We start from the raw sequence: 16896 nt of genomic DNA, 5'->3' as shown, positions 1-16896 counted from the left end.
TAAAAGCCACCAAAACCAAGATGGCGACAAGAGTGACTTCTGGTTGTCCTCACTGCTACACTCCCACCAGCGCCATGACAGTTTACAAATGCCACCACAATGTCAGGAAGTTACCCTGCATGGTCTAAAAAGGGGAGGCATGAATAATCCACCCCTTGTTTTGCAAATAATCAAGAGTAACCATAAAAATGGGCAACCAGCAGCCCTCGGGGCTGCTCTGTGTATGGAGCAGTAGCCATTCTTTTCTTCTTCTATTTTCTTAGTAAACTTACTTTCACTTTAATCCTCCAACTCGCCCTGAATTCTTTCTTGTGGGAGATCCAAGAAGACTCTCTTGGAGTCTGGATCAGGACCCCTTTCCGGTACAGTATGATTCCAGAGGAATTCTTCCGCTTTGTTGAACCTTGCCTGTAAAAGAGAGATAATAGTTGCTGTGAAAATTAAGTGAGATAATATATTAAAAATGCCAGGCCCACGATAAGTGCTCTATAAATTATAGAAGGTCAAATGAGACAAAGACAAATATATAAATGTCCCTTAGAAATCATGCAAGTTTATATAAACATAAATAAATTTTATTATTTATGGTAGTGGTTTTACTGCAATGCTGGATTCCACTTGCTATACAATATGGTCAGTGCTCTCTCTGGAGGCTCATTTAAGTAGGCTGGGAGTACCTGGTGGCTTGTTATGCATCTCTTTTCTGTCAGCTCTTACAAAATGCCAGGAGGAAAGAAGAAATTAAATTAATGAGAAACTTTCAGGCATCCGAATGACCATCCTTCTGATTCCAGCTATTTTTGTAGCTTCTCCTGGAAGCTGTCATGTAATTCTGTAGTGGCCATTTAATTTATGCTGAGAAATCATTAGCGGGAATTTGACACAGGCTCCGAGTGTTCACGAGTCGATGTTCCGCCATCAGGCTTTAAGGGACAGCTTCGTGTGCCAGAGGTGGCCCTGGCAGTGAGTCTGCCCGGGAAGAAGGTGGAGCAGGGGACTGTGGCTTCACTCTGCCACCTCTGCATCCCCATCATCATCATCATCGTCACATTGATCAAGGGTTACTGTGACCACGTGATTTTGGGTTTAATTTTTGCCATAACCCTATAAGGTGTTATTGTCTTCATTTTACTCTGGGTCATGGGCAGAGTCATGATTTGAGCCAGGTTCAGCTCCTCCCAGTGCCTTGTCGTTGGGATCCCAGGCGACAAGCTCCTCAAAGCCTGGAGGGAGGCCCCGTCAGCCCCTTGCAGCTTTCCTGTCATTGCCGTTTGGCACTAGCCAGAAGTTTCCCTTCTCCTGGCAGTGATTATTGCTGATGTCTCACCACAGCCCACAGTTTTTGATACAGTTCATTTCTCTTCCTTGCCCGGTGAACACTTGAATGTTCCTGGGAGAAGCCAGGCTCTCTGAAGGACCCCTGTGGCACACACTGGCCTCAGGTCAAACTCTGCCTTGCTCTGGTCAGAGAAACCACCCTTGACAACAACCTGTCTTTGGGGATATGAATAAATTGGAGTTTCTTTCAATTCTGAAAAAAATCTATGAATCCTTGCCCTTTGTCAGGCCTCAGGGCAGGAGTTAGTTTAATAATAGCACCTGTCTCGTATGGTTGGGGCACTCAATGGAAGGTGCCTAAATTGTGCCTAGGGTGTGGTGGGCGCTTAGGGAGAGGGGCCGTGCTGTGATTATGACTGCAGACCAGCCCACGGCCTCAGGGAACTCACTGCCTGCAAAGAGTGACACACAGATCAAAGATGCCAACACCATTTGCGGAGTGCAGCTATACAGGGTACAGAGTGCCTAGGAGGGTCGGAACTAGATCTTGGGTGAAGAGTCATTGGAAGACTCCCAGGAAAAGATAACCTCCACCAAGCCAGGGAGTGTGAGTAGAGGCTGGATAGATGCCGACAGAGCAAGCTGGGGAGGGATTAGTAGCTCTGTCAGAACAGGAAGAAGGGAAGACCCAGACGTGTTGCCTAGAGCAGAGGAGACTTTAGCAAGACTATCTTAAAGTTTCTCTGAGGACAGGGAGAGGAACATTTATTCAGTATGGTTCTGGAGGGAAGGAAGAGCTAAGAGTAATAAGATAGAATTTAGCAGAATTTTTAATGAATATTTGCAAAAACTTTCTTATAATCAAGGTTTTCTTTCTTTCTTTCTTTTTTTTTTTTGAGACAGAGTTTTGCTCTTGTTGCCCAGGCTGGAGTGCAATGGTGCGATCTCCGCCTCCCAGGTTCAAGCAATTCTCCTGCCTCAGCCTCCTGAGTAGCTGGGATTACAGGCATGTGCCGCCATGCCCGGCTAATTCTGTATTTTTAGTAGATGGGATTTCTCCATGTTGGTCAGGGGGGCCTCGAACTCCCGATCTGTCTACCTCAGCTTCCCAAAGTTCTGGGATTATAGGAGTGAGTCACCGCGACTGACCATAATCAAGGTTTTCTAAAAGTGGAACAGGGCTTCCACTGAGCAGACTGATGGGCCCAGGCAGCTCTGGGTGACGCAGACGGTAGAGGAGAGTGAGCCTAGCTTTGGCGTCAGACACCTAGATTTGAATCAAGCTTTCACACTGGCTGTATGACCCCACGCAGGTCACTTGATTTGTCTGAATCTGCATTTCTTGCAAGGATCTAATTACAAGTGTGAAAGTGCTTTATAAACTATGAGAAATCACACAAAGTGTTAGTTATTATGCTCATTGTCATTTCCTGGTAGTTACTGATGAATATCTCTTAGTCATCCGACGAATTTGTCTTGAATTCTATCTAAGACAACGAGTTTGTCTTAGAGTTTTTAGCTTAGTGCCATCGTATAATAGTAATGTTTGTTGAATGAATTAATGAATGAATCAGTGATTCCCCCTAATTGCCCCAAATCACCTCTGAAGCTTGAACATGGGTCTTATCCCAAGCCTGGTACATAATAGACTCTAACTTAAAATGTATTGAGTGGTTGGATGAGGGTGGGATTGACTATGTTAATTGCTGTTAACTAATGTGATAGTCATTGGGTTAACCACTTTTACTAATATCTCATTTAATCATAATAGACACAATTTTGTGAGATGGCCCCATCTCACAAGAGTGAGTGGCAGAGTGTCTGACTCAGGATTGCAGTGGTGACATAAACATTGTGTGGGAGGCTGGCCCAGCTGGCCTGAGGGTCATTCTCACCTCCAAGATTCCACATTTCTGGGGCAGCCATGCCTTGGTGAGAAATGCTGAGTCCTATGACTAGGGAAGACGCATTCCCATTTCGGTCCCTTTGTGCCCAAAGCTTGCATTAGGTCACATTCTTGCTCCTGTGCCGTGTTGTGTCTGCACTGGCTTCATGCAGTGGGAACTCAGAAAACAGCACTTTATGCACCCCTGAGTAGCCACGCAATGTCACCCATTCAGGAAGGGCGTAACCCATTCTGCAGCCCACATGCTTGGCACTTAAAGTTAGGACCACAGCTTTTGAAGCCCGTATCCTGAATTCTAGCCTGGTTCTGCCACGTCCTGGCTCTGTGACCTTGAGCAAGTTGCTCTTCAAACCTCAGTTTCAGTATCTGTAAACCGGGACAATACCTACCTCATCCAATTATTATAAGAATTGGTGTTAAATGCTTTTTTAGTCCTGTGCCTGGCATATGGAAGGGCGTAGAGTGTGGCATGTTATCACCATCATCAAATGACCGGCAGAGTTCCCAGAGATGGTAGATGCTACTTGATGAACAGTAGCTACCTACAAATTGTTTCTATAATTTGCTAATTATGGAAACATATGTAAAAACCATTTTCTCTGTCACTGTGATATTGAGGTGCACAGTTAGTTTTTTGGTAACTATTGAATACCTGAAGACCAGAGTTTAAGTCAGTGACAACTTCCTGTCTGCCAGAAGTATTTCCGTTTCTCAGGAGAGCAGCCCCAGGATCATTGCTCTGGTTCCTGTCCTACCCTGCCATTGGTCCAGTCATGTTAACTTAGGAAATGCCTTCAGCTGTGTTCACCTCTATGTTCTCCTCTGTAAAATAGGAATGATTGGAGCCACCTCATAGGGTTATTAAGAGGATGCAATGAGGTAATGCCTGGAATAGGGCTTGACATATAATATTTATTCAATAAATGTCAATTCCAGTGCCAGGTCTGAGAGTGTCTAGTTCAGTGCCTAGTTGCAGAGTAGACAGCCAGTAAACGGTAGTTTTCTTTATTCCTTTTCAATTTACAATCTCCTTCCCTCCTCCAAAAGCACTGTACCAGTATAACCAGGCTTTGTAGCTCTCAGCCCTGCTGTTAGAGGAACCATGCTGGGAAGAGAAATGTCACAGTTCTTTGTTCAGCGGGGACCACTTAAAGCTGAGCTCTGCGATGGTACTGGAGATCCCGGGGGGTGAGTAACTCCTGTTAGTCTCTCTTGTTATTCTGTAATAGGAGGCTCCCATCCAGCATTCCAATATTGAAACTCCACATATCAAGGTATCTGAGGCAGAGGTGGGCTGCCAGGTGGCTTGTTTCAGAGAACATTTTCTATTACGCTCCCTGCAGCTGAGATAGGGAGCACGTCCAGAGACCTTGTCCCACACTTGTATTTTCCATTTTCACTGGCACTAAGTGACTTTAAGCTGAATGCACCCAACCCACAGCAGCATGCAAAATGCATCTGTACCCATGTGGCATCTTAATAAAAATTACAGGTGTATATTTTTCACACACTTGAGGTTTATCTCTCTAAACTCAAAAAGTTCTTTCAATTTTAACTATTTGGGGTTGAAATCTTCCTAAAATGCATGATACGGCTGCTTCCTGAAATTGAAGGAACATAATTTGACATTTTTTTTTCCTTTTTTCTTGGTGCCTTAGAATTAAGAGGTGTGCTGGCAAACTGGTTTCAAAAAACAAAACAAAACAAACACCTCTCAATGGGTAGTGTTTGTCTATTTCCATGGTGTAAATATTCCCTCCACAACTAATTTCAGGTTATCAGCGGTCTTTAACAACGAGCTCAAAAGACTCCTGAATATTTGTGGATAGCTTGAGCTCAACTCTGCAAGGAAGCAGCATAGGTGGCGCTGGAGAAAGGACATGGCTGTTAGACCTGGACACGCCTGGTTTTAGTCCTCATTTTTCTGCTTGAGATCTGGGCTTACCTGGGGCAGGGTCTTTAACCTGAGTTTCTTTGTATAAACTGAGCTAGATGTGACTACACCACGAGCGATAATGAGGACCAGAGAAGGTGACAGAGGTCAGGGTTTCCAAGTGCTGTTGAGGCCAAGCAGGTGATCTAATGAATGAGGTAGGCTGAGTGGGGATTCTGGAAAACCCCAGAAACAGTGGTTCTCAAGCTCAGCTGCACATTGGAACTAACGGGGAACTTCTTTCCTGCCTGGGCTCCACCTCACACCAATTAAACAGAATTTCTGGGTGTGGAGCCTGAACATGGTTTTTAAAAAAATTAAAAGAACGGTCTTTCCTCCGGTGATTCAAATGCACAAGTCACATTTGAGGACCTCTGGTCTCGACAGACACTTGTGGGTAGTGAGCATGCCTGTCACCTCCAAAATAAATCAACGGCTTGGCACACAGCGGGGGTTACAGGATAGCCTTCCCAGCCTCTTGTACTGTGTGGTAGCCTGGTAACGTTCTTTGCACAAGAGCTTTTTTATCTTCCTAAATCTTGAAGGCTGGCCCCAGGTCTGATTCCTGTGGTCAAAGCCCCTGTCTCTGTAAGCCCCACCTGCTTTGCCTAGTGGGCCGTGAGCTGTGGCAGAACCAGAGAGCTGTGTGTTTTGTGCCTGTGTGGATCTTAAATGGAAACCGATGAGGTCATGCCAGGGGAAAGGGGGCTCAGGAGCAAAGGATTCTGGAATTCTAGTTACCATTCTCTCCCTACTCCATTCCCCAGCTCATGTCGGCTTGTTGAGACCTTCAAGCATGCCATGCTTTTTGATGCCTCTATGCCTTTGCACATCTCACCCCTGCCCCTCTACCCCACCCACGGCACTCCCGTCTGTGCCCACCCCAGCACAGCACTTCCTGTATGATATTGTCATTATTAGTTTACATGTTTGTCTTAATTCAACAAATACTTATTTAGTGCCCATTATGAACCCAGCAAAAGGCATGCTGGATTTATAGGCTAAACATCCTGACTGTAAGCTCTTCAAGGCTCAGAACCACATCAGATGCATCTGTGCCGTTGGTATTTGTCATGGGGCCTGGCACACAGAGGTTTTTTTAAAATATTTTCGAAAGATGGAAGGAAGGATGGGTGGATGGGAGGTGATTCTATCTTACCTCTGTATTTAGGACTGTGACTTAGAGGGATAAGTTTATGAAAGGGTGACTTTCAGGTAAGTGTAATGTGTTTGTAATTTCCAGAAATTTCACAGGGAGATTCAGTTCCCATGGCAGGGCTTAACCATGATTGCTAAATTGTAGATCACTTTCTTTAAGGGACTTAGACATTGACTTTTAAAATAAATTTCTCTCCAACGCTCTCCTGGATGGAATCATTAAATGCAGGGTGCGTTAGGAAAATTGTAAGTAGTTTGGTGCGGATGAAAGGAGTGATGTAGGAAGCAGAGGGAATGAGTTTGGAGGGACTGGCAGGGATTTGGATTATAAAGGACCTTGAATGCCAGGCTAAGGAGCTTTAGATCTGATTTTGGGTGGAGAGGAGGACCCCGGGGACACTTTAGAGAAAGAGTGGCAGAGGCACGCCCAGTGGGTGGGTGAGAGCATTGTTGTGGTCGGCCCCTTGAACAGATCAGTTCAAATCACTCTTCCTTCTGAGCAATCCCCCAATCTTCTGTTCCTGCCCTTGCCATTTGCATAATTTACTTTTAATTATTGCTTTCATTATTTTCACAGCCCATCCTGGCAGTAATAATCTGATGCTGGGTGGAATTAAACTGACGGGACCTCAGCAAACCTCCTTTGTTCATATTATTAACCCATGTATTTGTCAGAGAAGATTTTATTAAAAGGGATCATTTGGGGCTTGCTCCTAGCTGTATTTTCCAGAGACAGCACAGCCAGTGACTGTCCCTTGCACCTGACTGCTCTCTGTGGGTACAGTTTTAAAAGCAGGTGTCATTCAGAGCTAAGGGAGCAGCAGTTTCTAATTAGTTGCTTGTTAAACCACAGGCCTTCAGACCAGGCTTCTAAAATTACTAGTTCATTTAGTGAAGAAACCCTAATGGTATTTTTTAACCCTGAAAACAAGCCTATCCAGTTCTTTGCTGATGCCACATTTTTCTGAGATGATTGTTATTGTTATATGTGGTGCCAGAGGCAGTGTGGGTTCTTTGAAAATATTATTATCTTGCTGGTTTCTCACAGGATTTTGCAAATACTGCTTTTCCAGAAGAGGAAGCCTGGTTTCAGAGAGTCACTGCCTAAGGTCACATAGCCAATGTGGGCCAGGCTGGGATTCAGCCCAGGGCTGGCCATGTCCTTGTTCTTTTCTACAGCTTCTTCACTGTTATTTGCTTATTGCTCTCTGTTTGCCAATGGACCATGCTTTATGACATAAGAATTTGTATTTTACTTTAAAAGCATCTGGAAAATAATAATAAATAATTTGAAAATACAGCTTAAGTATATTACAGATGTGTATTAAACACCACCACTGTCAATTCACTTAAAGAAACTCAACATTTTCTTTTCTTTTTTTTTTTTTTTAAGATAGAGTCTCACTCTGTTGCCCAGGCTGGAGTGCAGTGGCATGATCTCTGCTCACTGCAACTCCGTCCCATGGGTTCAAGCGATTCTCCTGCCTCAGCTTCCCGAGTAGCTGGGATTACAGGCGCCTGCCACCACGCCTGGCTAATTTCTGTGTTTTTAGTGGAGGCGAGGGTTCACCACGCTGGCTGGGCTGATCTCAAACTCCTGACCCCAAGTGATCTGCACACCTCAGCCTCCCAAAGAGCTAGGATTTCAGCGCAGGTGTGAGACACCACACCAGGCCCGAAACTCAATATTTTCTTGCTATAATAGTGAAGTCCCAAATTATAAAATTGCCCCAAGGGCAAAAGTTTAATCCTTCAATGATGATTTATGGTGCAACCACACTTCCTATGCTATATTTATCATTTTGTTAATTTGGTCATTGTATGTTCTTCCTTTCAGGAAAATGGCAATTGTATAGAATCACTTTTGATCAGGGATTTGTAAACGTCACATTAATCTGGGTTTTGACTCTCTCGCTGTTAGCTATTCATAATACAAGGATTGAGTTTTCTTTGATCAGACATGAAGAAAGAAATGGGCAGGCTTATAGAATTATTCATTCATTTATTCAACAAACACTTTCTGAGCATCTCCTGTGTGGGGTGAGAGCTGCGAGGCTAACTAGAAGGTCTCTTCCCATGATGCCTGAATTTCAAAGGAGGTAGGTACGTATACAAAGAAAGAAAACAAGTGCAGCAAGGCCAGTAACTACGGTGATGGGACAGTGATGGGAACAAGGAGACATCATATTTGTCTTGAGGTGCTCACTGTAGAGTGGAGAGGCAGATGCTTAAACAGAATAGATGCAAACTCTGGCTTCTAGACATCTGCAGGTTTAACATGTACTATTTCGATCATTCTTGAGCAACCACGAAGATCTGAGAAATGTAGCAGTTTGTCATTTTGCTGAGATCTAAATGATTTTCCATTGTAAAAGAAAAGGTTTTGTCTCTCGGTATAATAATTTGGGGATTTACAAGTAGGTGAGGTAAGTGTCTGGGGGAAGTGGTGAGTCTTTCCAGCAACCACGGACTCACACATCCACCTGGGTCTTATTTCAGTTATTAATGCAACAAACCTTTATCTTAGTGTCTGTTATGGTCTGTACACATTTAAGATGAGCCAGGCTTCTCATCCCTGTTTCTGAGAAGGGAGAAAAAGATACATAAATAATTATAATACAGTTGGCCCTTGACTGTCACCAGGCTCACGTCCAGAAACCTTTGGGAATCCTTAAATTGACTGTTATGCGCATATTTATTGGTCAAGTGGGCTCATTCACTAGTTAAGTGACTTGTTAATTCAAACCTGCCTCTGGGAGGGGGTGGGTCAAGGTCACGAAAGGTGCTTTGCACTCATCATCTCATTTCACGATCGTGTGGTAAGGATTATTATCTTCATTCACACCGCACATGCCATGTGACCTTCAGGACTGTCAGCGCCAAGGGTCTACTGTACGCCTTCCCGAGTCTGATATGCAGGCATGTGAGGGCAAGGGAACCACGAACACCTCCCTTGCTTGGGGGCTCGTGGTCCCACCTTCTTGAATGAGGGGATGTTAGAGCTTGATTGTTGATGAATGAGAGAAGCTCATCAGACAGAGAAAGGGAAAACATTAGGCAGTGAGAACCACATTTGCAAAGGCAGGACAGTGTGAAAGCACTCGCTATATTCAGGCAAAAAAAAAAAAAAAAAAGATTAGAAACGTGAGGAAGGAGAGAGTAGTAGATTAATTTTGGCAGGTTGCAACTAGACTGCAAGAACCTGAATGTCAGGCTCAGAGATCAGACTAGATGCCATGGCAGTGGGAAGAATAGGGAGTTTTTAACTAGAGGGTGACATCCCTGTTTGTTCATTCAACACTCTACAAACATGTATTGAGCAATTGCTGTGTACCGAGCACTCTTCTAGGAGTTGGGGTTACAGGGTTGCACTAGAGGAAAGATGCTCATTGCAAGGTCCCAGACAGACAATACACAAGTGAGCGAATAAGTCAACAAGGAAGGGCTAGGATGATGTGTTAGTGCCTGGGAAACTATTTGCGAATGGATGATCAGAAACGGCCTGTCTGTGAAGGTGATATTGAAGTTGAGACCTGAATGTCAAAGGCTGTCATATAAGGAAAATCTGCCGGTCACCAGGAACAGCTGGCATGGAGATCCTAAGGCAGGATGAATCTGGTGCATTTGAAGTTCACCAGACACAAAGGCAGCATGGCTGAGGTGGTGGGCAAGAGCAGGAATGGTAGGAGATGATGCTGGGGGCTGAATTGCAGAGGCTAGAGCAGGAATATAGATTTTATTCTAGGGTCAGGTTGACATGAGTTGCTTGGCAACACGAGTTGCTTTTTGGCTGCTCCATGGACTGCGTGTGAAAAGGGCAGGTTATTCTTGCCCTTCCTGGTTATTTTGGGACCTGCAGGAGGCATGGTGATGGTTTGAACAAGCCCTGCAGACGTGGGGAAAGAGAGGGCAGGGTAAGGGTGTTTGGAGGCAGGGTGGCAGGATTCCTGCTGGGTACAATGAGGGAGAAGAGGGAGAGAGGAATCAAGAATACTCTAGGGATTTTGGCCTGAGCGACTGGGTAGAGGCAAGGAACACAGAGGAGTACCGATCTGTGCCACACAAATATCCTCCAGGAACAGTCTGGAGGATGAGCAGGGTCAGTGAGAACTAGAAGACTGCAGGGTCACTTGGCAGATGAGAAGTGTGCCCACTGAACAAAGGCACTGGGCAGGGGAGCTGGGAAGGTAACTGGCCAGAGGGACCATCATTCCTGGCTCTACTCAGCAGGCAGAGGAATCAGTGGGATCTGATGAGCTAAGAAGTTGAAAAATTTGAGAATGATGGGTTGAGAATGAAACAATTAATTTACATGAGATATGCAACAGGAGGAATAGATTCCAGGGGAAGAAAAGAAGTCCAGTTTTGGAGAGGTCGACTTTAACATCTGTCAACACTCCGCAGAGGTCGGCTGTCGTCATCACCATTGTCACCATCATCACTGATTTCGTAGCCATCAGTCTGTCAGAGGTAATTGAGGTCATAGCAGAAGGTGAGGTCCACCAGTGGAAAGCTCAAGAGAAGAGGAGGTTAGAGGAGGAAAGCAGCTCCCACCTCCACTTCATTTAGAAGCTGGTGCAAAAGGCATTTTCCAGTACTCAGGGCTCACTTTGGTGATGAACGTGGATTGACTTGAAAGTGCTTTAAAATTGACTGCAATTTTAGAAGGTAAAGAGTAAGCCACTGGTTATATAGCTGTAGCAATCCTGAGGTCCTCCTTACATGAAAGTTCTTACCCACTTACTCTGGGTAAGATGATGACAGGCACAACACAGTTAAAACATTTTAATGGAGAAAAATGGATGTGAACGGCAGAATCTTAAATGCATTAGTTTTCGACATTGTGAAATTAATTGGCTCCCAAATACAGCCGGCTCCTGCCTTAATTGGAGTTCTGAGGAGCCCCCAGCTTTCCTGCTACTTCTTTAGTCAACGTTTCTGGGTTTGGTGGTGAATAAAGACCTCTTTGTTTAATTAGAGTTGAAGCGTGCTTTAAGAAGTTAGTAATCTAATTAAAATTATATTCCCAGTTTATATGAAATAGAAAAAACGGAGATCAGCAAATGTCCCATGGAGCCTGCTCTCTACCATGCAGTGAGCTAGAGACAGATTTGTGGAATACAGAAAGAAATGGTCCCTGCCCTCAGGGCACTCAGGGTCTGCAACTGGAGGGAGACAGGGCAGCAGTGGTGTCAACACAAGGTGCTGGGAGAACTCAGATCAGAAAGTGGCTTACTCTGCCCAGAGAAGGTGACAGCTGAGGTAGGCCTTGAAGGACATCAGGAAGAAAAGGGTAGAATGCCAATCTGAACAGAAGGCCGGTTAGGAGAACTTCACTCTTGGTGAACTTGGTCCCGGGGGAGCCAAGGCGGCCTGAATTACGGCACCGATCCTGGGGACAGCTTTGAGACGTGTTTTTACCTCTCCTGTGGTGGCTGATTGGGTGTGGGCGAGTAAAGGAGAGGGATAGACCAAGAGAGAGAAAGACATAGACCACAGATGGTTCGAAATCGAAGGGAGGGAGAGAGTTTTAAAGAAGCAGGGTGAGGGAAGAGCCTGCAGGCTTCCCATAATTTCACCTAATTTAGAAAAGAGGATTTGTGACTATGACTGAAACAAGATTCAAAAAATATCACACAGCTATTACAAGCCCTTTGCTTGTAAGCTGAGCCTTGAGAGACTGGATAAATGTTTGACCTGTGCCATTCTTGGAATATCTGAGAATAAGCTCAGTTGTCAAGTCCCAGTAATGAAGGAAGGCGAGCCAGTCCTCTCAGAATGCTGGAGGAGGGAAGGCATTTGTCCTTTCTCAGCAAGTCACCTTTTCAGGTAGTACAAGAGATTCACTCACCTCTCGTCCTCACCAGCCCTCCCCCAGCCTCCTTCCCTGCTCCCCTCTGCCTTCTGCTGCCTTCATCCTTTCCTTGCTGAGCCCTTGCTGAGCGAATGCATACAGGCCTGGACAGTTGAAATGCTCTTCACAGCTGCCTCTGCATCCCAGAGGTGCCTGACCTGACCTTCCATCCACAGGCTCGGCTGGGTGCAGGAAGGGAGGTGCAGTGAGCACCAGTGATGATCTCCGTGCCGGAGGCTGATGTTTTGTTTTGTTCTTGCTTTTATAAAATTTTTTTAAAAATTGTTTTTGATTATGAAATCTTTTAAACTTTCAGAAAACAGTGTAATGAATATTTATGCACTCCCCACTAAGGTTCTGCAGATGTGAACAATGTTGCCATACCTACTTAAGATCTCTCACTCTTTTGCTTTTTTAAAAATAAAGAAATCATTTACAGATATGACATTCTTCTCCCACTGCCCCAGAGAATCACCATGTTCTTTTACTACATATGTGTGTGTTTATCAACAAAGTGGCTAATGTGTCACTTTTTTGTATAAATGATACAATATCCTTTTATATAAATGATGCAATCCATATATTCTTTTGCAACCAGCCTTTCTGCTTATCATCTTTCTGATATTTGTCCAATATGATATATTTGGATCTATGTTGGAGCCACATTTATTTTAACTGCTGTATAATGTTTCCTTTAAAAAACCCCAGTTATATTATAAATAAACTGGGGTTATAATATTTAATATTTCCCTCAATAAACAGCTTTATTATAAACAAATACTGGGGTTTGTTAAATATTATACAGGAATCCCTCCTTGTTAGGTTACTGTTACTAAGCCAAGGTGTTCCACATTCCTGCTATTACGGGCACAGCTGTGGTGAATGTCCTTATTATATGTGTCTCTCATTCACACGTGCAAGTTCCTCTGGGGTTAACACGTAGAATGGAAATAGGCATCTTCTATTTTATTGGTTATTTTTCTCATATTGGACTTTCTTTTGTTTGCTGCCTTATCCCTTGCACCTAGAACAGTGCCTTGTAAATACTCAATAAATATTTGTTAAAGGAATGGACACTGAAAAATTACTCCCCAGAGTGACTATACTAACTTACACTCTCACTAGTTTATATGAGCATTTCCATTTCCAACATTCTTGCCAACTCCTGGTTATGAAACTTATCAATGTCGGCCAACCTGGTGCATATCAAATGGTGTCATATTGCTTTAATTTGCATTCCTGTGATCATTAATGAGGTTTATGGCTTTTTAATAGATTTATTGGCCATTTGGATTTCTTTCTCTATGAATTATCTGTTCATATTCTTTGCCATTTCTGTTTTCTTAGAGCAGAAATCCTCTAAGAAAATTTGTGGAAATTTTTTGTTTGTAGAAATGCTCTATCTATCTTGAATAAAAACGCCTTTGATGGTTTTATGAGTTATACATACGGTCTCTTAGGCTATAATTTGTCTATTACCTTGTTTTAATTTGCCCCTTGATAAATAGTAGTTTTCAATTTTATATAGTCTTATTTTTTGTTTGCTAAGAATGATGGTTTTATTCCCTTTTTAATTCTTATACCTTTTCTTTCTTTTTTAACGTCCCATTTCCCTAATTGTGAGAATTAGGATTGTCGACGTGCTTGTCATGTTCCAGATTTTAAAGAAAATCTTTCTTACATTTTATCGTTGAGTATGAGTATGAGTATGAGTATGCGTGTGAGTGTGAGTACCAAATCCCAGCTGTGGGGTGTGGTAGGCATCATTTGTCAGGTGATTTTATACCATCCTTGCAATCCTAGGATAAACCTTGGTTATTATATATTATTTTTCATGTCTTACTGGGTTTATTTCTAGATATTATCTTTGGTTCTTTTCTTAGATTTATTGTTTTATTTCTTAATCATTTCTTCCCGGAGGCTTTGATGTTCTTTCTTTCAAATTTTAATTATTTTGAATATTCTCATTTAAGGATTTTTTGGTTTCGCTGGTCTTTTCCTAGGGAGGGACATCTCTTAATACATTTCACAGAGTCTCTTTATTTTGCCTTCTCATTGATTTCCATAGCCATCGAGTCACCAAACATTTATTAAGCAACTGCTGTATGCCAATAGAGAAGAGTTGGGGGCTGGGCAAAGAGGAATCTCTGGACTCCGTGAACTCAGTGTTTGGTGAATATGGTTAGAGCTTGCTGTCTGCAAAGCCTTTGCACAGCAAAGCAATCAGGGGGAGTCGCCAGACACCCAGGTTTTGGAGTCAAATGAATTTGGGTGCAAATTCTGGCCCTTTCAATTATTAACTATGTCACTGTAAGCAAGTTAGTAAGTTACTTCATTTTTTAAAGCCCCAGTTAACCTCTTCTCTTAAAGCAGGATATAACAGGATCTACCTTATAGGCTACATTTGAATGTATGTGATATAAAATGTTTAGCACAGTATCTGGTACAGTGTGAAAGTCAACCAAAAATAGCTGTCATTATTCAGGTCCGTTTTTCCATTTGATCCTCACAATTGCTTCATGAGATAGATTATTGTTACCATTTGACAGATGTTGTCATACGAGCATGTGGGAACGTTTAGCAAAATGTTGTAAAAATGTTGGGTTTTATTCATATGTGTAAAAAGGCTTTGATAAATGTGGAACACCATGCAAAGGGAAAGAAATGTCATTTTCTGGGATGGTTTAAACCAAAATTCTTGTCTGTATCTAGTGGTGTCATTACAGAAATTTGAAATCATGTCAAAGGCCTGAAGAAACAGCCTAGCACGTCTCATAAGGAGGGAGCAGAGAAAGGACTGCAAACATCATTTAACAATAATAGTTAGGTGTTATTGTTATGTTTTGAAAGTCCATGTAATGATGTAGTCAAATGTTTTATAACTATGTGCATATAGCCCTAACTTTATTTTAAAAGGTATGGTTTGTGTGCATACAACATATTGGAAGGAAACACTAAATGTTAATCATGATGATCTCTGACCTGTAAGGTTATAATTTTAGCTTTTTTCTTTAAGCTTTTCTGTGCATTCCAAGTTTCTACCATGAGCCCGCTCTGGCAAGGAAAGGAGGGAGCCAGGGCCATCCAGTTATACCTGTGCGAGGACATCAAGTCCCAGAAGACTCAGTGCCAGTAGGACCCCTACTTACAGGAGCTGGTATGGGGGCTTTAGAAACAGGATTTCTGGGTCCTCAAGGGCAGAAAAGGAGTGAAGATTTGTCTCTTTTCTTTCTGCAATCCAGCTTGATATCAGTACTCTTAATTGGCCTGAGGCAGTGGCTCACGCCTATAATCCCAACACTTTAGGAGGCCAAGGTGGGATCACTTGAGCCTGGGACATCGAGGCTACAGTGAGCTGTAATCAAGCCACTGCACTCTGGCCTGGGAAACAGAGTGAGACCCTGTCTCCAAAAAAAAAAAAAAAAAAGAAAGAAAGAAAAAGAAAAAAGAGGTCTTAATTATATGGACTCTTGTCACCCTTTAATGATTGAATTCATCTGATTATTTCAGGAGATTCTCTTCTCACACTCCACCACTGTGAGTCTTCCTCTCTCCTTTCTCTCATCTAACATTTTCCAAGCAGGGAGATCTGAGTTGGCCAAACCACCCTTGGTGTAGAGTATTTCTTTTTGGCAGGCATTAATAGCTCAGTTTCAGCCAGTCACTAAGAGACTGGGTTACGCAGTTTACTACCTAAGGCTGCTTTTCCCAGAAGCAGCCAGGAGAGGGTCAGGGTACCTGGAGACCTGTGGGGGCTGTGCTGCGTCCAGGCCTGGGCAGCTGGCATTCACCGAGGGAGGCTCTGTGCTCTGCACACGACACACATGGTTTATTTCCCTGAGCTCTTCTCTCAGTTCATCCAAGTACCTGAGCCAGAACCCCTGGCGGTTACCATGAATTCTCAATGAGCCCCCTTGAGCTCAGCTCCTAAGGATCTCTCAGTTTTGTTATTCTCCCCATCTTTACCGCTTTTGTCCCGTCGTCTTCTCACGTCTGGAGAGCTCTAAGAATCTCCTAACTTATTTCCTGCTCATCCACTCTTAATCTCAATCCATTTCATTCTCCACACAGCAGCCAGAGTGATCTTTTCAAAACTAAAATCTAATTGGATTAAGTACCTGCTAAAATCACTCCAGTGGCTTTTCATTTCCCCATAGAAGAAAGATAAAATTTTAAAAAAATTTTAAATGCCTGACAAGGCCTTGTCTGATCTAGACTAGACCAGCAGTTCTCTAAGTGGGGTCCTTGAACATTCAAGGTTCCCCAATATCTTGTCAGGATATTGATGGGGTCAAAACTTGTCATCATAATAATGCTAAGACATCCTTTGCCTTGTTCTTGTATTGACTTTTGCAGTGATGGTGTAAAAGCAGTGATGAGTCAAACTGCTGGGGGCTTATTACTACTTGAGACAGCGGCACCGAGGTGGACCAGTAGTCACTGTGTTCATCACTGCCACATGCTTTGAAGTTTAAAACAAACAAAAAGCCAGATTCACTTAAGAAGTTCTTGACAAAACAGTAAAAAAAAATTTTCTGGCTGGGTGCGGTGGCTCATGCCCGTAATCCCAGCACTTTGGGAGGCCAAGGCTGGCGGATCTTGAGGCCAGGAGTTCAAGACCAGCCTGGCCAATGTGGTGAAACCCTGCCTCTACTAAAAACATAAAAATTAGCCGGGCTTGGTGGCGCATGCCTGTAATCCCAGCTACTCAGTAGGCGGAGGCAGGAGAATGGCTTGAGCCTGGGAGGCGGAGGTTGCAGTGAGCTG

General features: G+C 43.4%; 1 protein-coding gene across 3 annotated transcripts in view; it reads left to right on the top strand.

The window, feature by feature from the left end:
* The window catches only part of TTLL11 (tubulin tyrosine ligase like 11), a 277911-nt gene that overhangs the window by 137864 nt on the left and 123151 nt on the right, over window positions 1-16896 (top strand). Inside the window, exon 7 of one of the 3 annotated variants that reach the window (XM_032251515.1) lies at window positions 4232-4364. The exons of the other annotated variants lie outside the window; for them this stretch is intronic. Coding sequence (XP_032107406.1) covers window positions 4232-4247 — 16 coding nt within the window. The 3' untranslated portion in view covers window positions 4248-4364. Of the gene's footprint in view, window positions 1-4231; window positions 4365-16896 lie in introns of those variants that run through there. 3 annotated transcript variants of the gene reach the window in all.

Source organism: Sapajus apella, unplaced genomic scaffold (genome assembly GCF_009761245.1).
Source record: "Sapajus apella isolate SASKATOON/1434 unplaced genomic scaffold, GSC_monkey_1.0 scaffold76, whole genome shotgun sequence".
NCBI lineage: Eukaryota > Metazoa > Chordata > Mammalia > Primates > Cebidae > Sapajus > Sapajus apella.
The sequence above is the reverse complement of the archived record's forward strand: the minus strand, read 5'-3'. Positions and strand labels throughout refer to the sequence as shown.